Source organism: Microcaecilia unicolor, chromosome 1 (assembly GCF_901765095.1).
Source record: "Microcaecilia unicolor chromosome 1, aMicUni1.1, whole genome shotgun sequence".
NCBI lineage: Eukaryota > Metazoa > Chordata > Amphibia > Gymnophiona > Siphonopidae > Microcaecilia > Microcaecilia unicolor.
The window spans coordinates 631,260,401-631,282,753 of record NC_044031.1 but is presented as its reverse complement, the minus strand read 5'-3'; the positions used below and the strand labels follow the sequence as shown (position 1 = coordinate 631,282,753).

At 46.6% G+C, this 22,353-nt stretch overlaps 1 protein-coding gene across 1 annotated transcript in view; it reads left to right on the top strand.

Annotated features, from left to right (window-relative positions):
* The window catches only part of RECQL4 (RecQ like helicase 4), a 261,221-nt gene that overhangs the window by 25,837 nt on the left and 213,031 nt on the right, over positions 1-22,353 (top strand). Inside the window, exon 6 of the mRNA XM_030220936.1 lies at positions 14,773-15,923. Within this exon, the coding sequence (XP_030076796.1) occupies positions 14,773-15,923 (1,151 nt within the window). The remainder of the gene's footprint in view (positions 1-14,772; positions 15,924-22,353) is intronic.

The following is a 22,353-nucleotide window of genomic DNA, read 5'->3' as shown; positions in this document are numbered from 1 at the left end:
GCAGTACAGGCTAGTGCAATTCAACAGAGATAACATTTAATTCCTTTGCATTCTTGCAATTGTGAATCTTATTACCTTAATAAGGTAATTGGTGGAGAATTAAACCAGAATATATATATCTAAAACTTAGAAATACAGCAAATGCCTGAGCAATTCCCCTGTTTTTAAATATTTCTTGTAACATTATTATATTGTGGAGAATGTGGGTAATTTGCAAAGGATTGTGGTCTGGATGCACTGACTCCTGGGTAAATTGCAAAGGCTCATGGTCCCGGGTGCACTGGGAAATGTAGTTGTAACATGATCACATGTTATAAGTCTTTATTCTGCAGATGTGCTGGTGTCTGTTGTCTGAGGTAGCCAGCAAATGGTTTAGCAAGCAAATGGCCTCCTGTTTACTTTACCCTGAGTCCTTTTGTCTTCACTAGCTGTAGTTTTCACACCTCTCCAGCCTCTCTGTCTCCTTGTGTTTTTGATCTCTTTGTCTTCGGAGATGTCTTGATGAGCCTTCAAGTACCCACCCAGCCAAGCTTTGTTTATCAGTCCTTCAGGTGGGAGGGGGAGAGGAAGTTTAAAACCTTTTGAGGCAGTCCCTGTATTAGTTTTTGAATAGCCTTTTGTTCCAGAGGGAGGAAGGGAGGGGGGGGAGATGAAAGCCAGGCTAGTTGATCTGCTTCTGTCTCAATGGCCCAGATTCATCAAACAAACGTTAAAAACTCTAAAACGTTAAAGTCCCTAACGATTTTTAAAAAACGAAGAATGCACCAAAAAAACAAGTCGCACAAGTTCGTTGCGGTACTGTAAAGTACAATGCACCAAACCTGTGTAATCTCCGTCCATGATCGGCCCCTAAAGCATGCGCAGAGCAGCCAAGCGTTATGCTGGCTGCTCTGCGCATGCCACAAATGTCAAAACTACAAAAAAAAAACCCAAAACACAAACACGTGTGTTTTGGGAGGGGGCAAAGTCGCTCGTCAAGAGCGTCCTTCACGGACGTGCTTGCCCCCGCCCACCCCCTCCCGAGTATGCCAGTGCTCCCCGCTTCCCCCCTGCATCCAAACCAATCATTAATTCAAAATAAAAAGCACAAACTTTGTGGGATTTTAGAAACTTTCAGGCTGCCCCGGCACCCCTCCCTTCCTGTTTCCCAGCTCCGCCTCCCACCATTCTCCGTCCCCGTGCTCTGCCCCCCCCCCCCCCCCGAGATCGTGGCCGCCGCTCCCCCCCCTCCACTGGGCTCCCCTCCTTCCTACCGGGCCTGCGCAGCACCTTTCAACTCTCGCTGCACGGGCAAGAAGAACGCCGAGTTGTTGCATCTTCACTGTCTTCGCGTCTCCTTTGCTGCTGGGCCCGCCCCCGTCTGACCAGCAGCAAAGGAGACGCGAAGACAGTGAAGATGCAACAACTCGGCGTTCTTCTTGCCCGTGCAGCGAGAGTTGAAAGGCGCTGCGCAGGCCCGGTAGGAAGGGGGGGGAGTGGCGGCCACAATCTCGGGGGGGACGGAGCACGGGGGCGGAGAATGGTGGGAGGCGGAGCTGGGAAACAGGAAGGGAGGGGTGCCGGAGCAGCCTGAAAGTTTCTAAAATCCCACAAAGTTTGTGCTTTTTATTTTGAATTGATGATTGGTTTGGATGCAGGGGGGAAGCGGGGAGCACTGGCATATTCGGGTTGGGATGGGTGGGGGCAAGCACGTCAGTGAAGGACGCTCTTGACGAGCGCCTTTGCCTTTTTTGATTTTATTTTCTTTCCGTTTCTTTTTTAAGCAGGAAGAAGGGGGGAGCCACGTTTTGTGTTTTTTATTTTTTTTTTGTACATGCCAGCATAGAATTTAAGGTGCAAGGGGAAGCGGGGAGATGACAGCTCAGGCCTTAACGACAGGTCTGAGCTCACGTAAAATTTCAGATGGTAAGTGATTTGTTGTAATCGTCGGTATGGTTAGTGCATTGCTAATTGTTCACGTTTGAATTGGAAGTGACTAGTTTGCATTCCGTTTTCGTTATCTGCTAGCGGCTTCCGAAAAAGGCCTATAATGCATGCAACGATGGAAATTTTCATCGTTAAAGGGTCGTTAATGTTTAGTGCATCTGTGCCAATAAGTCTTTAAAGTTGTATTTTTATATTGGTATATATTTGTATCTGATCCAGCACAATCAATAATTCTGCTACATATTTCAATAATTCTGATAATTGAACTCGTATCATTACAATTGGACAGGCATTTTCAGTTCAGGGCTCTTCTGTTTGGCCTGGCCATGGCACCTCAGACCTCTTCCAAGGTCATGGTGGTGACTGCTGCCTTACTCTGCAAGGAGAAGGGTGTGAGTGCATCCATATTTAGACAATTGGCGATTGGACTGATTTAGGGGAAGATTCTCGAGTGGCAATGTCCAGGTCATCAGCTATTACATAAGTACATAAGTAATGCCATACTGGGAAAAGACCAAGGGTCCATCGAGCCCAGCATCTTGTCCACGACAGCGGCCAATCCAGGCCAAGGGCACCTGGCAAGCTTCCCAAACGTACAAACATTCTATACATGTTATTCCTGGGATTTTGGATTTTTCCAAGTCCGTTTAGTAACGGTTTATGGACTTGTCCTTTAGGAAACCATCCAACCCCTTTTTAAACTCTGCTAAGCTAACCGCCTTCACCACATTTTCCGGCAATGAATTCCAGAGTTTAATTACACGTTGGGTGAAGAAAAATTTTCTCCGATTTGCTTTAAATTTACTACACTGTAGTTTAATCGCATGCCCCCTAGTTCTAGTATTTTTGGAAAGCGTGAACAGACGCTTCACATCCACCTGTTCCACTCCACTCATTATTTTATATACCTCTATCATGTCTACCCTCAGCCGTCTCTTCTCCAAGCTGAATAGCCCTAGCCTCCTTAGTCTTTCTTCATAGGGAAGTCGTCCCATCCCCGCTATCATTTTAGTCGCCCTTCGCTGCACCTTTTCCAATTCTACTATATCTTTCTTGAGATGCGGCGACCAGAATTGAACACAATACTCAAGGTGCGGTCGCACCATGGAGCGATACAACGGCATTATAACATCCTCACACCTGTTTTCCATACCTTTCATAATAATACCCAACATTCTATTCGCTTTCCTAGCCGCAGCAGCACACTGAGCAGAAGGTTTCAGTGTGTTATCGACGACTACACCCAGATCCCTTTCTTGGTCCGTAACTCCTAACGTGGAACCTTGCATGACGTAGCTATAATTCGGGTTCTTTTTTCCCACATGCATCACCTTGCACTTGCTCACATTAAACGTCATCTGCCATTTAGCCGCCCAGTCTCCCAGTCTCGTAAGGTCCTCTTGTAATTTTTCACAATCCTGTCGCGAGTTAACGACTTTGAATAACTTTGTGTCATCAGCAAATTTAATTACCTCGCTAGTTACTCCCATCTCTAAATCATTTATAAATACTACTACTACTACTACTACTACTATTTAGCATTTCTAAATATATTAAAAAGCAGCGGTCCTAGCACAGACCCCTGAGGAACCCCACTAATTACCCTTCTCCATTGTGAATACTGCCCATTTAACCCCACTCTCTGTTTCCTATCCTTCAACCAGTTTTTAATCCACAATAGGACATTTCCTCCTATCCCATGACCCTCCAATATCCTCTGTAGCCTTTCATGAGGTACCTTGTCAAACGCCTTTTGAAAATCCAGATACACAATATCAACCGACTCCCCTTTGTCCACATGTTTGTTTACTCCTTCAAAGAATTGAAGTAAATTGGTCAGGCAAGATTTCCCCACACAAAAGCCGTGCTGACTCGGTCTCAGTAATCCATGTCCTCGGATGTGCTTTGTAATTTTGTTTTTAATAATAGCCTCTACCATTTTCCCCGGCACCGACGTCAGACTCACCGGTCTATAATTTCCCGGATCTCCCCTGGAGCCTTTTTTAAAAATGGGCGTTACATTGGCCACCCTCCAATCTTCCGGTACCACGCTCGATTTTAAGGATAAGTTGCATATCACTAGCAGTAGCTCCGCAAGCTCATTTTTCAGTTCTATCAGTACTCTAGGATGAATACCATCCGGTCCAGGAGATTTGCTACTCTTCAGTTTGCCGAACTGCCCCATTACGTCCTCCAGGTTTACCGTGAAGTCAGCTATTGGAGAGCCTGGGATAGGTAGTCAGTTATACAGAGAGTCACCTTGAGCTGTCCCAAACCCTCTGGAGTACCTGGAAGTTCACTTTGAAAGTCTGACTCTGGAGAGATTCTCCAAGCTTCAACTAGAGAAGAGGGCATTTTGTACCCACACAGCCCCCCCAGTTAGGAAGACGCTTGCCAGACTCTCAAAGAAGCCATGTTTTTTTGTATGTGAGTCCCTCGTATCTGTTGAATGAAATTCCATTGAGTATTTTAAATTGACTGACTGAATTCGTTAATGTAATGTTGCAATCAACATGTTACCCAGTGACTTTATCTGAAATAATTTTAACTCCTCTACCAAAGTCTATTGGAGCAGATTTGACAAAGGCAGAAAATTGTCATCCTGCTGCAAGCATCCCATAGATGGCCAAACTTTTAGCATTTTCAGTTAATAAGTAGCTCCAGAAGTTTCTAGAATCACACAATATCTAACATAAGACACAACATGGTTTTAGACCAAACACTGCTCCTTGTCCTTACTACAAAGATAAGAGATCTCTTAAGTAAAGGCCAATAAGCTATATTGCTGCAGTTTGATATGTCAGCGGCTTTCGATGCTATAAATCATTCAGTTCTTCTTAATTAAGTGAATTAGGCATGACTGGTAATGTTATAGACTGGTTGTCAATACGCCAACATATTGGTTTTAAGATGATTTGTCTAATTTTTAAATCGGTTTTCAGGCTGAATTCTGAGGGACATGGTGAACTGCTTGAATTCCCTTCTCAGACTTAGAAATTAGGTTTTTCTTTGCTTAAAAATGTCTGTTTCAAGTCAATTTGTGAAGGCCCTTTCCCTTTTCATGGAGCAAGGCTGAGGAACATGCTGCCTAAGGATATGAAATCCATGCCCTCTTATCTTTCTTTAGGAAAGCTTTGAAAACTTATTTAATAAGTAATTGGAAACATTTAATTTGACGGAATTATGTTATTGTTGTTATATGATAACTTCTGTTATTCTTCTGTATTGTAGAGAATCTTAGTATTGTAAACTGCTGTGAATACTTGGGAAAATGGAGGGTTTATAAAACTTAGATAGAATAGGATAGAATAGAATTACTGAGATAGACATGGGGAAGCCATTGCTTGTCTCCAGGATCAGTAGCATGAATCTTGCTACTAGTTGGGTTTCTTGCAGGTACTTGTGACCTGGATTGGCCACTGTTGGAAGCAGGATACTGGGCTAGATGGACCATTGGTCTGCCCCAGTAAGACTCTTCTTATGTTCTTATGATTGTCTTTTTATTATTTCAGGGGTCACATAAAGGGGATGTAGCTTCTAAGGCTTCATTTGATTGTTGGATGAAGGTGTTCATTGAAGCTGTCTCATTTTGGGCTAGTAAGGTGCTTCAGGCCCATTTAACTAGGGCCTGGGCCACTTCTTGGGCAAAGGATGGAGCTATGTTTTCGGTGGACATTTTGTCAGGCAGCGACATAGTCCTCTCCTCACTCCTTTGTGAATTATTACAAATTGGACTTTTGGGCCAGAGGTGATAGCACTTTTGATAGGGTGGTGGTTTAGGAAACTCTTCTTTCTCCCACCTGAATGTATTGTGTTGGTATATCCCACTGGTGTGGACTGGTCTAGCTGCAAAATAAGGAAATTCCATATCATCATGCTAATCAATCCATAGACTGGTGGGTTGTGTCCATCTACCAGCAGGTGGAGATAGAGAGCAATCCTTTTGCCTCCCTATATGTGGTCACGTGCTGCCGGAAACTCCTCAGTATGTTCTCTATCTCAGCAGGTGGTGGTCACACACAGCAGCAGCTCTGGCTAGGCCTCCAAGCCTAATTTTTAGGTTTTGTTGAGTGCCTGGGGTTGAGGGCTCTTCTTGAGCAAGTGCAAACCTGGTGGCGCCAGGTCCCTCCTTTTCCCCTCCCGCTGGCTCCGTTAAAAAAAAAAAAAAAAAAAAAATTTTGGACGTCCTTAAGGGCGTTTATTTCGACGTTTATTTAAACGTTTATTGCAGCTACTCACTGGGACACCAGGTCGTTACAGCTCGGAGCGAGAAGCAGGTAATTTTTACCTTTTTATAGCGGGCAGGGGGTTCCCCGATTGATCTCCACGTGGCCTATGGCGTCGGAGGGCGAGGGCGCGAAGAATCGCTCCCCGGACCGCGTGTGCACTTCTAGCAGGGATGCGGGGGTTTTAAAGTCTGATTCGCCCTTGTTGGGTGTCAGTTTGGAGGCCGGTCAGTGTCCCGGGTCTTCCTCCGGCGCGGCGGTTTTTCCCGCCATAAACACCCATCCCCCGCTGCTCGCCTCCGCCATCTTGGCCGGCCACTCTGCTCGGACGGCTTCTTCTTGGGCCGCCCTTGAGCTGGGAGACGTTCATGCCATGGCCGCCCTTGATTTGGGCGACGGCAAAAAAGCGGCTAAAGTTAAGCGCCGTTCTTCCCGCGTGGCTCCTTCGCGGAGTGTCGCACCGGACGCCATCTTGGATGCGCAGCATGTGGCTCCCCCGCTCTTGCGAGCGCCGGTTGAGGGTGCGTCTAGGGCTGTGGCCCAGGCTGCTGAAATACACAGTCTGGGGGGTGTCTCCCCCGAGTTTATTTTGCTGCTGCATCAGGCTTTCCTTATGCAAAACGCTGCCCCTTCTCCCTTGTCCGATAACGGGGTTGAGGCCCCCGGAAGTAAACGCCCTCGGGTGGATTCCAAGGCCTTAGAGGACGCTGTTTCCTCTGATGTAGATGAGGGCAGCGTATCTGAGTTCTCCCAATGGTCCTTTGGGGATTCCTTGGAGGAGACGGATTCCCGCTCGGATGGAGCGGATGACCCCTCTGCAGCGCGGATCTTTCGCTCAGAGGATTTGCCCAACCTGTTACTGCAGGCCATGAGCATTTTGAAGATTTCCTCGCCAGAGGACGTCTCTCCCTCAGCCCCTGTTGGCTCTGCCATTATGCTGGGGACGAAGCGCCCGCCTAGAACCTTCCACGTGCATGATGCCATGCACACCTTAATTTCGGCTCAATGGGATGTCCCGGAAGCGAGCCTCAAAGTGGCTAGGGCTATGTCCCGCCTCTATCCTTTGCCTGAAAGTGAACGTGAGGCCTTTCTTTGGCCTACCGTGGATTCTTTAATCACTGCGGTGACTAAGAAGACGGCGTTGCCGGTGGAAGGTGGCACGGCCCTAAAGGACGCCCAAGACAGAAGATTGGAAGCGGCTTTAAGGTCGTCCTTCGAGGCGGCTGCCTTAAGTTTGCAGGCCTCAGTTTGCGGCTCCTATGTGGCCAGGGCGTGCCTGACGATGGTGCAGCGGGCTTCCCCCTCTGATCCTTCCTTGAGGGCTGACTGGCCGGCCCTGGAATCGGGCTTGGCTTATTTGGCAGACTTACTGTATGATGTCTTGAGAGCCTCGGCTAAAGGCATGGCTCAGACAGTCTCTGCGCGGCGCTGGCTTTGGCTGAAACATTGGTCTGCGGACCACGCCTCTAAGTCCCGCCTGGCTAAGTTGCCTTTTAAAGGCAAGCTGCTCTTTGGGGTCGAGCTGGACAAAATCGTGACCGATCTCGGCACGTCTAAGGGCAAGAGGTTACCAGAGGTCAGGGCTCGGGCCAGTGCTCGCCCTGGTATCTCCAGAGGACGGTTTCAAGAAGCCCGTCGGTACCGCCCGGGCAAGTCGGGCTCCTCTGCCCCCTCTTCCTTCAAAAGGAACTTCTCCCCCAAGCAGCATTCCTTTCGCAGAGACCGCCGTCCCGGAGGTACGCCCTCCGGTCCTCCCCCAGGGTCTCGTACCCAATGACGGGGTCCTGGTCCATGGCCCAGTGCAGATTGGAGGACGCCTGTCCTCGTTTCTGGGCGAGTGGACCAAAGTAACTTCAGACGCTTGGGTGCTGGAAGTCATCAGAGACGGCTACAAGTTAGAGTTCTGCCGACCCTTAAGAGATGGGTTTGTACTCTCTCCCTGCAAGTCTCCGGTCAAAGCTGTGGCAGTGCAGCAGACCTTGGACAACCTGATCCGCCTGGGTGCGGTCGTTCCGGTGCCAGAAAATCAGACTGGCAAGGGACGTTACTCCATTTACTTTGTGGTACCAAAGAAAGGAGGTTCTGTCCGGCCTATCCTCGACCTCAAAGGGGTCAATCGGGCCTTGAAAGTACGGCATTTTCGCATGGAGACTCTCCGCTCTGTTATAGCGGCAGTGAAGGCAGGAGAGTTCTTGGCTTCCTTGGACATCAAGGAAGCGTACCTGCATATTCCCATCTGGCCTCCTCATCAACGCTTTCTGCGTTTTGCAGTCTTGGGCCAACACTTCCAGTTCAGAGCCCTCCCTTTCGGGTTGGCTACTGCTCCGCGGACCTTCTCCAAAGTAATGGTGGTCATCGCGGCCTTCCTGCGAAAGGAAGGAGTACGTCCATCCTTATCTGGACGACTGGTTGATCCGAGCCCCCTCTTATGCAGAGTGCGGCAAAGCTGTGGACCGGGTGGTTGCTCTTTTGAGCTCCCTGGGGTGGATCATCAACTGGGAGAAGAGCCAGCTGCGCCCGACTCAGTCCCTGGAGTATCTGGGAGTTCGATTCGACACCCAAGTGGGCAGAGTGTTCCTGCCAGACAATCGGATTGTCAAGCTTCAGGCTCAGGTGGACCAGTTCCTAGTAGCCTCTCCTCTTCGGGCTTGGGACTATGTGCAGCTGTTGGGCTCTATGACGGCCACGATGGAAGTAGTGCCCTGGGCCAGGGCTCATATGAGACCACTACAACACTCTCTGCTGCAGCGCTGGACTCCGATGTCGGAGGATTATGCTGTGCGCCTTCCCTTGGACCCAGCAGTGCGCAAGGCGCTGAGCTGGTGGATGCAGACAGACAAGTTGTCTGCGGGAATGCCTCTGGTGACCCCGGAGTGGATTGTCGTCACGACGGACGCCTCTTTGTCGGGCTGGGGAGCCCACTGCTTGGGAAGGACAGCGCAGGGGCTCTGGTCTCCTGCAGAGGCAAAGTGGTCTATCAACCTCCTGGAACTCAGGGCCATTCGGTTGGCGCTTTTGGAGTTCATCCCGGTACTGGCGTTGAAGCCAGTACGGGTCCTGTCGGACAATGCCACGGCTGTGGCCTATGTCAACCGCCAGGGAGGTACCAAGAGCGCCCCTCTAGCCAAGGAGGCCATGAATCTATGCCAGTGGGCGGAAGCGAACCTGGAACAGCTGTCAGCGGCCCACATTGCCGGAGTCATGAATGTCAAGGCGGACTTTCTCAGTCGCCATACCTTGGAGCCCGGAGAGTGGCAGCTATCTGCTCAGGCGTTCTTGGTCATCACGAAGCGCTGGGGCCAGCCGAGCCTAGATCTGATGGCGTCATCGGCCAATTGCCAAGTGCCGCGCTTTTTCAGCAGAGGACGGGACCCTCGATCCCTGGGAGTAGATGCTCTTCTCCAACAGTGGCCGACACAAGAGCTTCTCTATGTGTTCCCGCCCTGGCCCATGTTGGGCAGGGTGCTAGACCGGGTGGCAAAGCATCCGGGCCGGATAATCCTGGTGGGTCCGGACTGGCCCAGACGTCCCTGGTATGCGGACTTGATCAGGCTCTCAGTGGACGATCCTCTGCGGCTGCCAGTGGAGCAAGGCCTGTTACATCAGGGTCCCGTGGTGATGGAGGATCCCTCCCCCTTTGGTCTTACGGCCTGGCTATTGAGCGGCAGCGTCTGAGAAAGAAGGGCTTCTCAGACAAGGTCATCGCCACTATGCTGAGAGCGAGGAAGCGCTGTACTTCTACTGCTTACGCCAGGGTTTGGCGTATCTTTGCAGCGTGGTGTGAAGCAGGCTCACTTTCTCCCTTCACTGCTCCAATTTCTTCAGTGTTGGCGTTCCTGCAAGAAGGTCTGGAGAAAGGCCTGTCGCTCAGTTCCCTTAAAGTCCAGGTAGCGGCTCTGGCTTGCTTCAGGGGCCGCCTGAAGGGTGTTTCCCTGGCTTCGCAGCCAGATGTGATGCGCTTTCTCAAGGGAGTTAATCACCTGCGCCCTCCTCTGCACTCAGTGATGCCTGCGTGGAATCTCAACCTGGTGCTAAGAGCATTGCAGAAGCCGCCTTTTGAACCCTTGTCGAGGGCATCTCTGAAAGACCTGACGTTGAAAGCAGTCTTTTTGGTGGCTATCACTTCAGCCAGAAGAGTTTCCGAGCTCCAGGCGCTCTCATGTCGAGAGCCTTTTCTGCAGTTCACTGAGGCAGGAGTGACTATTCGCACAGTGCCTTCCTTCCTGCCCAAGATTGTTTCTCGCTTCCATGTGAATCAGCAGCTCTGTCTCCCTTCCTTTCGTAGGGAGGACTACCCAGAGGAATACTCTGCTCTCAAATTTCTGGATGTGAGACGTGTCATCATCAGATACTTGGAAGTGACCAATGATTTCCGGAAATCGGATCATCTGTTTGTCCTGTTTGCAGGTCCTCGTAAGGGTCTGCAGGCTGCTAAGCCTACAGTGGCAAGATGGGTCAAGGAAGCCATTGCAGCGGCTTATGTGGCCGCAGGGAAGGTGCCGCCTATCCAGCTGAAGGCTCACTCCACTAGAGCTCAGGCGGCCTCGATGGCAGAGGCCGGGTCCGTCTCCTTGGAAGAGATTTGCAAGGCGGCAACTTGGGCTTCGGCCCATACCTTCTCCAGGCATTACCGCTTGACTGTGGCTGCTCGGGCGGAGGCCCGGTTTGGAGCTTCAGTGTTGCGGTCAGGGATTTCAATGTCCCGCCCTGGGTGAATACTGCTTCGGTACATCCCACCAGTCTATGGATTGATCAGCATGATGATATGGAAGATAAAATTATGTATCATACCTGATAATTTTCTTTCCATTAATCATAGCTGATCAATCCATAGCCCCTCCCAGATATCTGTACTGTTTATATTCTGGTTGCATTTCAGGTTCAAGTTTAGTCTTCAGTTCCCGTTCAGGAGGACTTCGTGTTCAAGTTTTTCAATGAATTCTTCAAGAGTTGAGACGAATTTGTGTTACAGTGAGCTGCTGCATTCCTCTCCCCTCCGTTTTACGGGGTTGGATTGAGACTTAAATTCTGCCGGCGCTCCCTCCCGCTTCGTGCGGCAGTAGGGCAGTTTTGTACCCCTCCCGCTTCGGCGGTGTTAGGGTCAGTCAGCTCCTCCCGCGGTTGCGGTTGCAGGATAAGCCAGATCCCCCTGCATCGGCGGGTGTGGTGTCCCTCCCCCGCTCCGCGGGGATGAGCTGGACGGATTCCCCTCCCCCACTTGTGTGGGGATGAGCTGGGTTAATTCCCCTCCCCCGTTTCGGCGGTGGTGAGCTGGGCAGAGTGTCCCTTCGTGGGTGTAATTCTCTAAGTGCTGAGTCCTGCGGATGGAGCTTGGATATCGACATACTGAGGAGTTTCCGGCAGCACATGACCACATATAGGGAGGCAAAAGGATTGCTCTCTATCTCCACCTGCTGGTAGATGGACACAACCCACCAGTCTATGGATTGATCAGCTATGATTAATGGAAAGAAAATTATCAGGTATGATACATAATTTTACCATAAGGAAGGTGAAACTTATTCATACCTGTTAATTTTCTTTCCTTGAGTCCAGCTAGACAGTCCACCATCCCACCTTGGAAGATGGGGGCCACTGGGGAATACCCCCACTGACTATGTTGTGCTACAGTTTGCCATGCCATAATTCTCTCAAAGATGTTTTATTGTTGCAGATTCCTTTAGGATGATTGATTTTGATTATCTACAGAGGTTTGGAAGATCCGGAGTGGAGGAGTAGCCTAGTGGTTAGTGCTTTGATCCTGGGGAACTGAGTTCGATTCCCACTGCAGCTCCTTGTGACTCTGGGCAAGTCACTTAACCCTCCATTGCCCCTGGTACAAACTAAGTACCTGAATATATGTAAACCGCTTTGAATGTAGTTGCAAAAACCTCATTAAAGCGGTATATCAAGTCCCATTCCCTTCCCTTTGGGTTTGTCTCTGGTTTTTTTGTACTAACTAGCTCCATGCTGCACTTCATACTATTCCAGTGGTGTCACTGGAAACTGTTTCTCTATCTCCATCCGCTGGTAGGGGATATAACTCACTGGTGCAGACTGGTCTAGCTGGACTCAGGGAAAGGAAATGTACGTATGAGAATAAATTTCACATTGAGTTCACCCCTATGGGAGATTTGTTAGCTAAAAATCATTAATTATGACAGTCTTATATAATCAAGTGTGTATGCACTGCTACTGCCAATACCAAATGTGTTAGGGTGAAAGAGAGAGAGATATAATATAATAAGTACATAAGTATTGCCACACTGGGACAGAGCAAAGGTTCATCAAGCCCAGCATCCTGTTTCCATCAGTGGCCAATCAAGGTCACAAATACCTGGCAAGATCCCGAAAACGTTCAATACATTTTATGCTGCTTATCCCAGAAGTAGCAGTGGAGTTTCCCCAAGTCAATTTAATAATGGTCTGTGGACTTTTCCTTAAGGAAGCCGTCCAGACCTGGCAACGAATTCCAGAGTTTAATTACACGTTAAGTGAAGAAAAATTTCTCTGATTCTTATTAAATTTACTACTTTGTAGCTTCATTGCATGCCCCCTAGTCCTAGTATTTTTGGAAAGAGTAAACAAACGATTCACATCTACCCGACCCGTTCCACTCCACTCATTATTTTATAGACCTCAATCATATTGTCACGACTGTGGTCGTGATCCCTCTTTATGTCCCGATGGTCAGCTGTTGTGCTGGCTGCTGTCTGCATGGTTTCTTTCCTGTGTGTTTCAAGCCTTACTTTGGGTTCTGTGTATTTCCTGCCTCTGTCCTGTAGGGTTTCCACGTCTTCTGTGTTTCAAGCCTCACTTTGGGTTCTGTGTATTTCCTGCCTCTGTCCTGTAGGGTTTCCACTTCCTCTGTGTTTCAAGCCTCACTTTGTTGTTCAGTGTGTATTTCCTACCTCTGTCCTGTTTATAAGGAAGTGGTTCACTTTCATTCAGGGCCTTTGCAATGCCAAAGATCTCCAGGTTAGTCCGTGTGCAGTGTAGCACTTCTGCCTTGTTCTAGTCTGTGTGCCTGTGGGCACTTCTGTCTTCATTTCTTGTCGCCTTGTTCTTGTCTGTGTGCCTTTGGGCACTTCTGCCTTGATTTCTTGTTGCTTTGTTCAGCGTGGTGAATTCGGACCCCTGATGAGTATCGGGAACGCTGGCATCGGGAGCTGGGGGTGACATTGCAGGATGATGACTGGAATTTTATGGAATGTGCTTTATCTAGCATTTCTATCTCTATCCCATTTAAAGAAAACGCACTAAACGTTTTGTACAGATGGTACCTGACGCCTGTACACCTTCATCATATGTTTCAGCAGGTGTCTTCACTGTGCTGGAGAGGATGTGGGCAGGAGGGCACCATGGGGCATCTTTGGTGGACTTGTGTTAAAGTTTGTGCCTTCTGGAAATCTGTGCAGTACAGAATCCAGAGGTGGCTCTCCAAGCCAATAAAGTGGTCTCCTGAGTTTTTCCTTTTTCCAAAGAAACCACCTGGTCTGACTACTTCTCAGTCTTTGTTGGTCCAGCATGCTATGTTGGCTGCCAGGGTAACTTTGGCAACTTCATGGAAGTCTCCGCAGGTACCTTCAATTATCAAGTGCCTTAATAAGCTTTGGTATATGTGTGAAATGGAGAGGCTTTGGGCTCAACGCAATAAAACATTACCTAAATGGGAAGCTATCTGGCACCCTTTTTTGGATAACTGTTCTTGTTGAGGTATATAAATCAGGGATTATAATTTTTTTCCTCTCTTTCACTAGGGCAGGAAGGGTGTGTTATTTGGGATAAATGGTATGAAAATTCATAAATATTGAAGTATATTGAATATTAACATCTATTTTGGATGTGAGCACCCTATATGCTTTATGGGATTCAATTTTATTTTACTTGCAAATTGTTTTAATGTGGCTGCGACTGTAATGTTTGTATTTTGGCTGTTCTCCAAATTTTTGAATAAATACTTTCAATTAAAAAAAAATAAGGAATGTATGTATGGAGGAGGGGAAGGGGGGCAAAGGGATAGGGGGAAGGAAGGAAAATGGAGGGAGAAGAGAGGGAAAGTGGGAAGAAAAATTAGGGAAATGAGAACAGAGGAAAAGAAAGGGGATAAGGGGAATATGAGGAAAAAGGAGGGGGAGAGAAGTACATCATACATTCCACTGCCTGTTACTGTGTTAATTAGCAATACCTTTAGATTCATATATTTTTAGTGGAATGTCATTGTACTTTCTGGATGACCCCAGGAACTTTTTTAAAAATTGGCATTACTTTGGCCATCTTCCAACCTTCAGGTACCACAGACAATTTTAATGATGGGTTTCAAAATCTAATAGTAGATCTGCAGTTGAACGTTTGGAGTTCTGTTAGCAATCTGGGATGCATACAGTCTTGTCCAGGTGACTGCTACACTTTGCCAGTTTTCCCTGTTAAAGTACATCTTCCAGACTCGCATAGATTTATCTGTTCTTCTGAGTCATCTTTATTAAATACCATTTCTGAGATAGGTAGCTTCTTTTCATCTTCCTTAATTTTTTTTTCCCACACAATGTATATACTGTAGATATCAATATATATACAAATTATTGCTGCTAAAACATTCCAACTTTTTCTCTTACTTTAGGACCATCCTGTGTCTCTGAGAAAATCCTTTACCTGTAAAAACAAACCAGTTCCTGTGATCCTGGAGGGAAGCTCAGGCAAAACTGTTGAAGTTGTCTCTTCAGCCAATGCGTCTCCTGTGTCTTCTAAGCCCACTGTAGAGCAAGATTTAAACCCTGATTCTGATAAAACAAAAGATCTCCTCTCAAAGCTGAGATTCACCTCAGCCAGACTTGGCTCAGGACAGTTGCAGAACCCTCTACCACTGAATAAATTTCAACAGCTGAGACAAACTGTTAGACAGAGGATGACCTCTCTTGACCTAGGTTGGCTGGATAGGTGTCAGGGTTTCAAGGGTCAAGCACAGAAAGCAGAAACAGAAAATCTTACTCTTTCAGAGAGTGATGGTAAGGAACTGACAAAGACTACCTCTTCTATGTCTGCTCAGAAGCCTTTCCTGTCCCATTACAGCTCCCATCTTGAATCAGCGAACTTAGGGCTTCCAGCTTCCAAGTTGGTGTCACAAAATGATGATGTTTGTTTTTTGGGAAATAGTTCATCTCCAGAACTTCAGAAGCCACATAACACACTTAATTATATGGATGTTGGTTTTAAGGATACATACAACTCCAGGCCATTTCTAAAGAATGGGAATACTTCTAGTGAGACTCTGGGAAACAAAGCAAGCTGTTTAGCAAATTCAAACACTGAATCTCATCCTGTACAACTGAGTGTAAAAATAACGGCAAATTCATCTGGGACTAGACAGGGAAACGGCCATACAGTTGTACAAGAAGCACTTTCTTGTGATGGACAAGAGAAGAAGGGGGCTACTCAGGAAAATGAAGGGACTTGTTACCCAAAGAAGGTAAAAACAGCTGTCAGAAAGCGGCAAAGAAGTGCAAAAACAAATGAAGGAAGTGATGTAGACAAGCCTACCATGGAAGAAGTTGTGGCCAAGAAGCGCAGGAGAATGAAAACAGGGGGAGAGAAGCTTGCTAGGTTTCAACAAAAATTAAAGTCCACTCAGTTTGATTTTGAAGAGCAGCATCTACAACTGGCACCTGTGAAAGCAAATCAAGGACTGAAAACCAAGGTGCCTACTGAAAACCTGTTAGGTGAAGTGGAAGAAGAGGGAATGAGCTGCTCAGTGAACAAAGCAAAGACAGTCAGGTATGTTTAGAGAATAAATAATGTTTTTTGTCTCTTTCTTGCTGAATTCTTTGTGAATTAATATAATGACCTTGCCACCTGAGATGCATAAAGGATCCCTATAATATTTAACAATCATGGAACATAAGAAACCTGTCTGCAGCTTTAAGCAGCTTCTTAGCTCCTCTGTGAAGTGGGCAATGTATGGGGACAATTTTCAGAGGAAGGAAAATGGACAGGGGTTGGCAGTGCAAAACAGAACTGTGAAACCCAGAGACTACTTTCAAGTTTTATCCCCAGTACTTATTTGTATGACTGTCAATAAATTACTTAACGTTCCCATCTGAGGGTGTTGGGGAGATGAATTTGCATTTTAAACACCTGATAAGGAGTTGAGTTTGGGGGTGGTCTTTAGACATTAGGATGAATTCTCCGGTGTCAGCAGTTACACAGTTCCTTAACATCCCTCCAGACTAGTCCATACTCTTGGGTCCATGCCTACCAGCAGATGGAAACTGAGAACTACTGACTTCTTTTTTTTTTCATTTATAAAATTTTATTGATCAAACAGGTTTACAACATTCCAGAACCTCAGGTTCCTTCAACAATTCAACTTATAAATATACGAACATTTTTCCACACACCTCTTTCCCCCCCCCCCCCCCCCCCCTTCTCTTATTTCTTTGGTTTTATCCCACCCTCCTCATTAAATTTCCCCTTCAACCAGAAAGAATAAACTTTTCCAAATGTTCCCATTCCTCTGCATTAGGAATATAGCGCCCCTTGCGTCTATCTGTCAACTTTTCCATAGCAGCCATCAATCTAAGTTTCTCTACCCACTCTATCTTTGTGGGTCCCCTAGTTTGTTTCCATTTTAGTGCCACCATTGTTTTTGCAGTGGCCAGACCCATACGCAATATTCTGTTTTGCCATTTCTTCCGCCCTCTGTTTCCCCAACCTAGAAGACACCATTTTGGATCACGGGGGAACACTATACCCACCATCTTAGTTAATGAATTTATCACTTCTTTCCAGAACACCTGTATAACTGGGCATTCCCACCAAATATGAAAATAGGTGCCCTTCTCTTTCTCACATCTCCAACATGTGTCTGAGGCATTGGGAAACATTGCCTTTATTTTATCTGGCGTGTAATACCATCTACTCAATATTTTGTAAGCATTTTCTTTGATAAGAACACAAATGGATGCTTTCTTAACTTCCATACATATTTTCTGCCATTCTGCTTCTGTAAATTCGGTCTCGAGATCTCGCTCCCATGCATACATAAATGGCAACTTTACAAAATCCCTTCCCCTGATATATTCGTAAAGTTTAGTGATCCCTTTCCCTCTCAGGTCTATGTCCCCCCACAAATTTTCAAACTTTTCACTTTTAATTGGGCCCTCTTTCATCCCCTTCTCTTTTATAATATAATCTTTCACTTGAAGGTATGCATACATGTCCGTCTCAGGCAAGTCATATTCCCTTCTAAGGTCCGTAAAATTTCTAATTGAACCATTGTCTAGGAAATCCCGGAATCTAATCAAGCCCTTTTGGAACCATGTGGAAAATATCCTACCATCCCTCCCTCCTGGAAATCCAGGTTCCTGGGTAATCCAAGCATAAGTAGATCTGTGCTGTGTTCCCCGTAACCTTTTCTTGAGCATTCCCCACAGCGTAAGAAGATGTGAAACAAAAGGGTTTAATGCCATCTTCCTATAATTAACTTCTGGGGTAGAACCCCATAGAAGGGCATCAAGCCGCCCCCCCTGAACAAAAATCTGTTCCAACCTTGTGATAGGTGACAGATCCACTTTGCTCCAAACACCAATTTGTTTCAGTTGAGCTGCCCAGTAATACCAAAAAATATTTGGCATACCTCTCCCTCCTTGCTCCACCGCCCTCCATAGGGTCCTCCGGGATAGTCTAGCTCGCTGCCCTCCCCACACAAACCCCCCCAACTCTGTTTGTATCTTTTGAAGCTCCCCCTTTGGGACTGGGATTGGTAGGGTTTGGAACAAGAACAGCAATCTAGGTAAAATGTTCATCTTTATGGCTGCTATCCTGCCCCACCATGACAGCCAGCTCATCTTCCATCTATTTAGGTCCTTTCGTATTTCTCTGATCAGGGGAACATAGTTCAACACAAATAGGCTATCTAAGTCACATGGAATCCAAATACCCAAGTATTTAAAACTAGTGGTTACTACCCGGAATGCAAAATGTCTTCCCATTTGTTCTTTTTCATGTTCTGATATTGTTATTCCCATTATTTCAGATTTGTCGAAATTTACTTTGAATCCTGACAATGCTCCAAATGCATCTAATTCCCTCACAATTATAGGTAATGTCAGCAATGGTGCTCCCACATAGAATAAGATGTCATCTGCAAATAATGCTATTTTGTGATCCCTCCCTCCCATCCTAACCCCTTTAACATCCCTTAATTCTCTAATTCTTTGGGCCAACGGCTCTATCGAGATCGCAAATAGTAGTGGGGATAAGGGGCACCCCTGCCTAGTTCCCCTTTGAATAGCAAATTGACTTGACCAGCCCCCGTTTACTTTAATCTTCGCCACCGGAGTGGAGTATAGGCCTTTTACCCATCCCACGAAAACACTTCCCAATCCCATCTCCAGCATTACTTCCCATAAATACTCCCATTCGACCCGATCAAACGCTTTCTCAGCGTCGACCGTGAGGAGTGCAAGGGAGTCACCCCTTTTCTGTGCCCCCCAGGTGAGATTTAGGGTGCGTCTAATGTTGTCTGCTACCTGTCGTCGTGCTATGAAGCCTGATTGGTCCTCATGTATCAGGGTGGGAAGTATCTCCTTCAACCTCTCAGCCATAATTTTAGCTAGGATCTTAACATCTATATTAATAAGGGAGATTGGTCTGTAGGATCCGCACACTGTTGGGTCTCGGCCAGGTTTTAACAATACTGAGATCCCTGCTTCTCGCATACTAAGTGGCGGATTGCCCTCTACAAAGCAAGCATTCCCAATCCTCACCAATAACGGCCCTAACTCCTGCTGGAAAACCTTATAAAATTTTGCCATGTACCCATCTAAACCAGGTGATTTCCCTCCCTTTAGGCCTTTTATGACAGACAGTACTTCTTGTAAGTCAATCGGGGCTTCCAGTACCTCCCTTTGCTCTGGTGTAATCCTCTGCAATTCTAAATCCTGCAAATATTCTTGTAGTACCTCTTTCTGGTGTTCTTTTCCTTTAGTATACAATTTTGTATAGTATTTCACAAATTGCTCTCTAATGTCTTCATCCCTATAAAACATTGCATCTTTTGCTCCTTTAATTTTAACAATTGTGTTTTTCACCCTTTTCTCACGCAGCCTCCTAGCGAGCATGCTTCCCGCCCTGTTGCTAAATTCAAAAAATCGCTGTTGTATCAAGCGTCTCTGAAATTCCATCTTTTTCACCTGTATAGTTTGCAACTCTGATCTCCACTTAAGGAGTTCCTGTAACTGTTGTGTGCCCCCTTCCCGTTGGTGCCTGGCTTCTTGCCTCACCAATTCTCTATGCACCTCCATTTCATGCTGTTCCCGTGTCCTTTTCTGATATGTTCCCTTTCGAATAAGGTGTCCCCTGATCACCGCCTTTAAGGCATCCCATAAGGTCCCCTCCCTCACCTCCCCGTTGTCATTGATTTCTAAATATTCTTTAATCGCTGTTCGAATCTCCTGACAATCCCCCTCCTGATCCAATAAGGTCTCATTAAGCCGCCAGACCTGTCCACCAACTCGGTGGCCCATACCTCCCAATGAGATCCATACTGGGGCGTGATCAGATGCATGTATACTTTCAATTTCTGCATTATTCACCACTCCCCATAGCTCCCTACTACACCAAATCGCATCAATCCTTGAGTAAGAGCTTTGGGCATGTGAATAGTGAGTGAATGTTTTTTGGGCTGGATGGTGGAGTCGCCACACATCAATTAGATCTAGTTCCCTCATCAGTTTTAGTAGTAGGCGTCTACTATTCCCTCCCCCTCCCATCCGTCCTTTGGAATGATCCATTTCATCAACCGGGAAGTTAAAGTCCCCCCCCCCCCAAAATGACCCTGCCTTCTACAAAGTTCGTCAATTCTGCTCTGATATGTTCATAAAACTTTCCCTGACCTACATTAGGGGCATAAACATTTATTAATGTGAGCGGACCACTATTAGTCTTCCCCTTAATTGCAATACATCTTCCCTCTCCATCTTTATAGATGGCCTCTTTAACAAATTGCAAGTGTTCTTTCACGTAAATGACCAAACCTCCTGTTTTATTCCCTCTGGGATCAGCCAATGTAAAGCCTTCTCCTATACCCTTATTCAAAATTAATGGTGTGTCCTGTGTCCTAACATGGGTTTCTTGTAACATAGCAATGTCCCATTTCATTCTGCGCAGTTCTCTAAAGATAATACTTCTCTTTTTTGGGCAGTTTAAACCATTTATATTCAACTACTGACTTCTTAGTAATTCTGTATAACTGTCCTGTGCAGTCCACAGCCAGCCAGTATTTCTTAGCCTTCAGCAGATGGTAGGCTAGCCTGTGTAGATCTAGTCAAGGTAGACCCTTTAGGCCAGCAGATTGGGATTTTAAAAAAGAAAGAATTTGGTATCTTTTTTTTTTTTTTTTTCTGTCAACAACAAAGGCAGGGGTCAGTGCATCCCAGAAGTTGTCTTGTAGTGCTTGATTCCGCCCCCTCCCATGCGCATCCCTCAGTTTTGTCCCTTTGGGGACAGTGTGAGGAATTGTGCGTTCCATGGCTTCCCCTCCCCAGCATAGGGGGTAAACTTGGAGTGCCTATTCGGGGACAGCTTATGACAGAGAAAAAAAAAACAAAAAAAAAAGTTTATTTGCTGGGAGTGCGAGGGAGTAGTATGAGTAAGCCTTACCAAGGAAACTGCATTCTCTGGTTGTTGGTTGTATTTTCCCTACTTCAGCCTCTTGATTCTTCAGGAGTGAGTGGTGGTGGGGGGGGGGGGGGGGGGGGGAGGAGAGGGTTGAACCTGGCACAGTACTTGCTCATAAATAGTGAGAAACCTCAGCACTGCTGCTCATTCAGCTGCTGCAGGGTTGAAGAGCCCAGTGATAGTTGCTTTCACTGGCTTTCAGCAGAGAGGCAGCACCATGACAGCTGTCACCACAGTTCTGGAAGGAGCACAGTATACAAGCATTCTCTGAGATAGCAACAGGCTTGACAGGTGGGAAATACTGCCATCTTAGATGTGTCCCATGCACCTGAGGGCTGCCATGCCTGGAAGCTTGGAGCTATTTCAGGTGAAGAGAGAGGCGAGGATACTGTTGTGTGTGTGTGTGTGGGGGGGGGGGGGTAGGATTTCCCCTGGCGTTCTTTCAGTATTGCAAGGCTTTCTGTTCGCAGAAGATGGAAGGACAAGAGGCCACTATTGGGCTCATTTTCGAAAGAGAAGGACGCCCATCTTTCAACATAACACTCTCATCCTCCCTGTCTCATCAGCTCGTAACCTTGGGGTCATTTTCGACTCCTCTCCTTCTCTGCACATATTCAACAGACTGCTAAAACCTGTCGTTTCTTTTCTATATCACCAAAATTCATTCTTTCCTTTCTGAGCATACTACCAGAACCCTTATCCACACTCTTATCATCTCTCGCTTAGACTATTGCAACTTGCTTCTCACAGGTCTCCCACTAAGTCATGTCTTTCCCTTTCAGTCTGTTCAAAATTCTACTGCATGACTTATATTCCACCATTGCCACTATTCTCGTATTGGCCCTCTCCTCAAGTAACTTCATTGGCTTCCTATCCATTTCTGCATACAGTTCAAACTCCTCTTATTGACTTACAAGTGCATTCACTCTGCAGCTCCTCAGTAGCTCTCCACTCATATCTCTCCCTACTCTCCTCTCTGGGAACTCTGCTCACTGGGTAAATCTCTCTTATCTGCACCATTCTCCTCCACTGCTAACGCCAGACTCTGTTCCTTTTATCTTGCACTGTATGCACGGAATAGACTTCTTAAGCTGTTACATCAAGCTCCATCTATAGCCATCTTCAAGTCTGGGCTAAAAGCCCACCTTTTTGATGCTACTTTTAACTCCTAACCCTTACTCACTTGTTCGGTACCCATGTTTTATCATTCCCACCTAATTCCATTATTCCTTATTTGTCCTAATTAGATTATATGCTCTGTCGAGCATGTTCAAGTGTACAGTGCTATATACGTCTAGTAGCGCTATAGAAATAAGTAGTAGTAAGAATACTACGTATATCTTGGACTGCCCAAAGAACAAATCAGTTGGTATTGGAGAAGATCAAACCTAAACTTTCCTTGGAATCTCAAATGACAAGACTTTGACTTTCATACTTTGGATGCATCATGTGATGAGAGAGATCATTAGAGAAAGACATCATGTTTGGCAAAGTTGAATGTCAACGCAAAAGAAGAAGGCCAGCA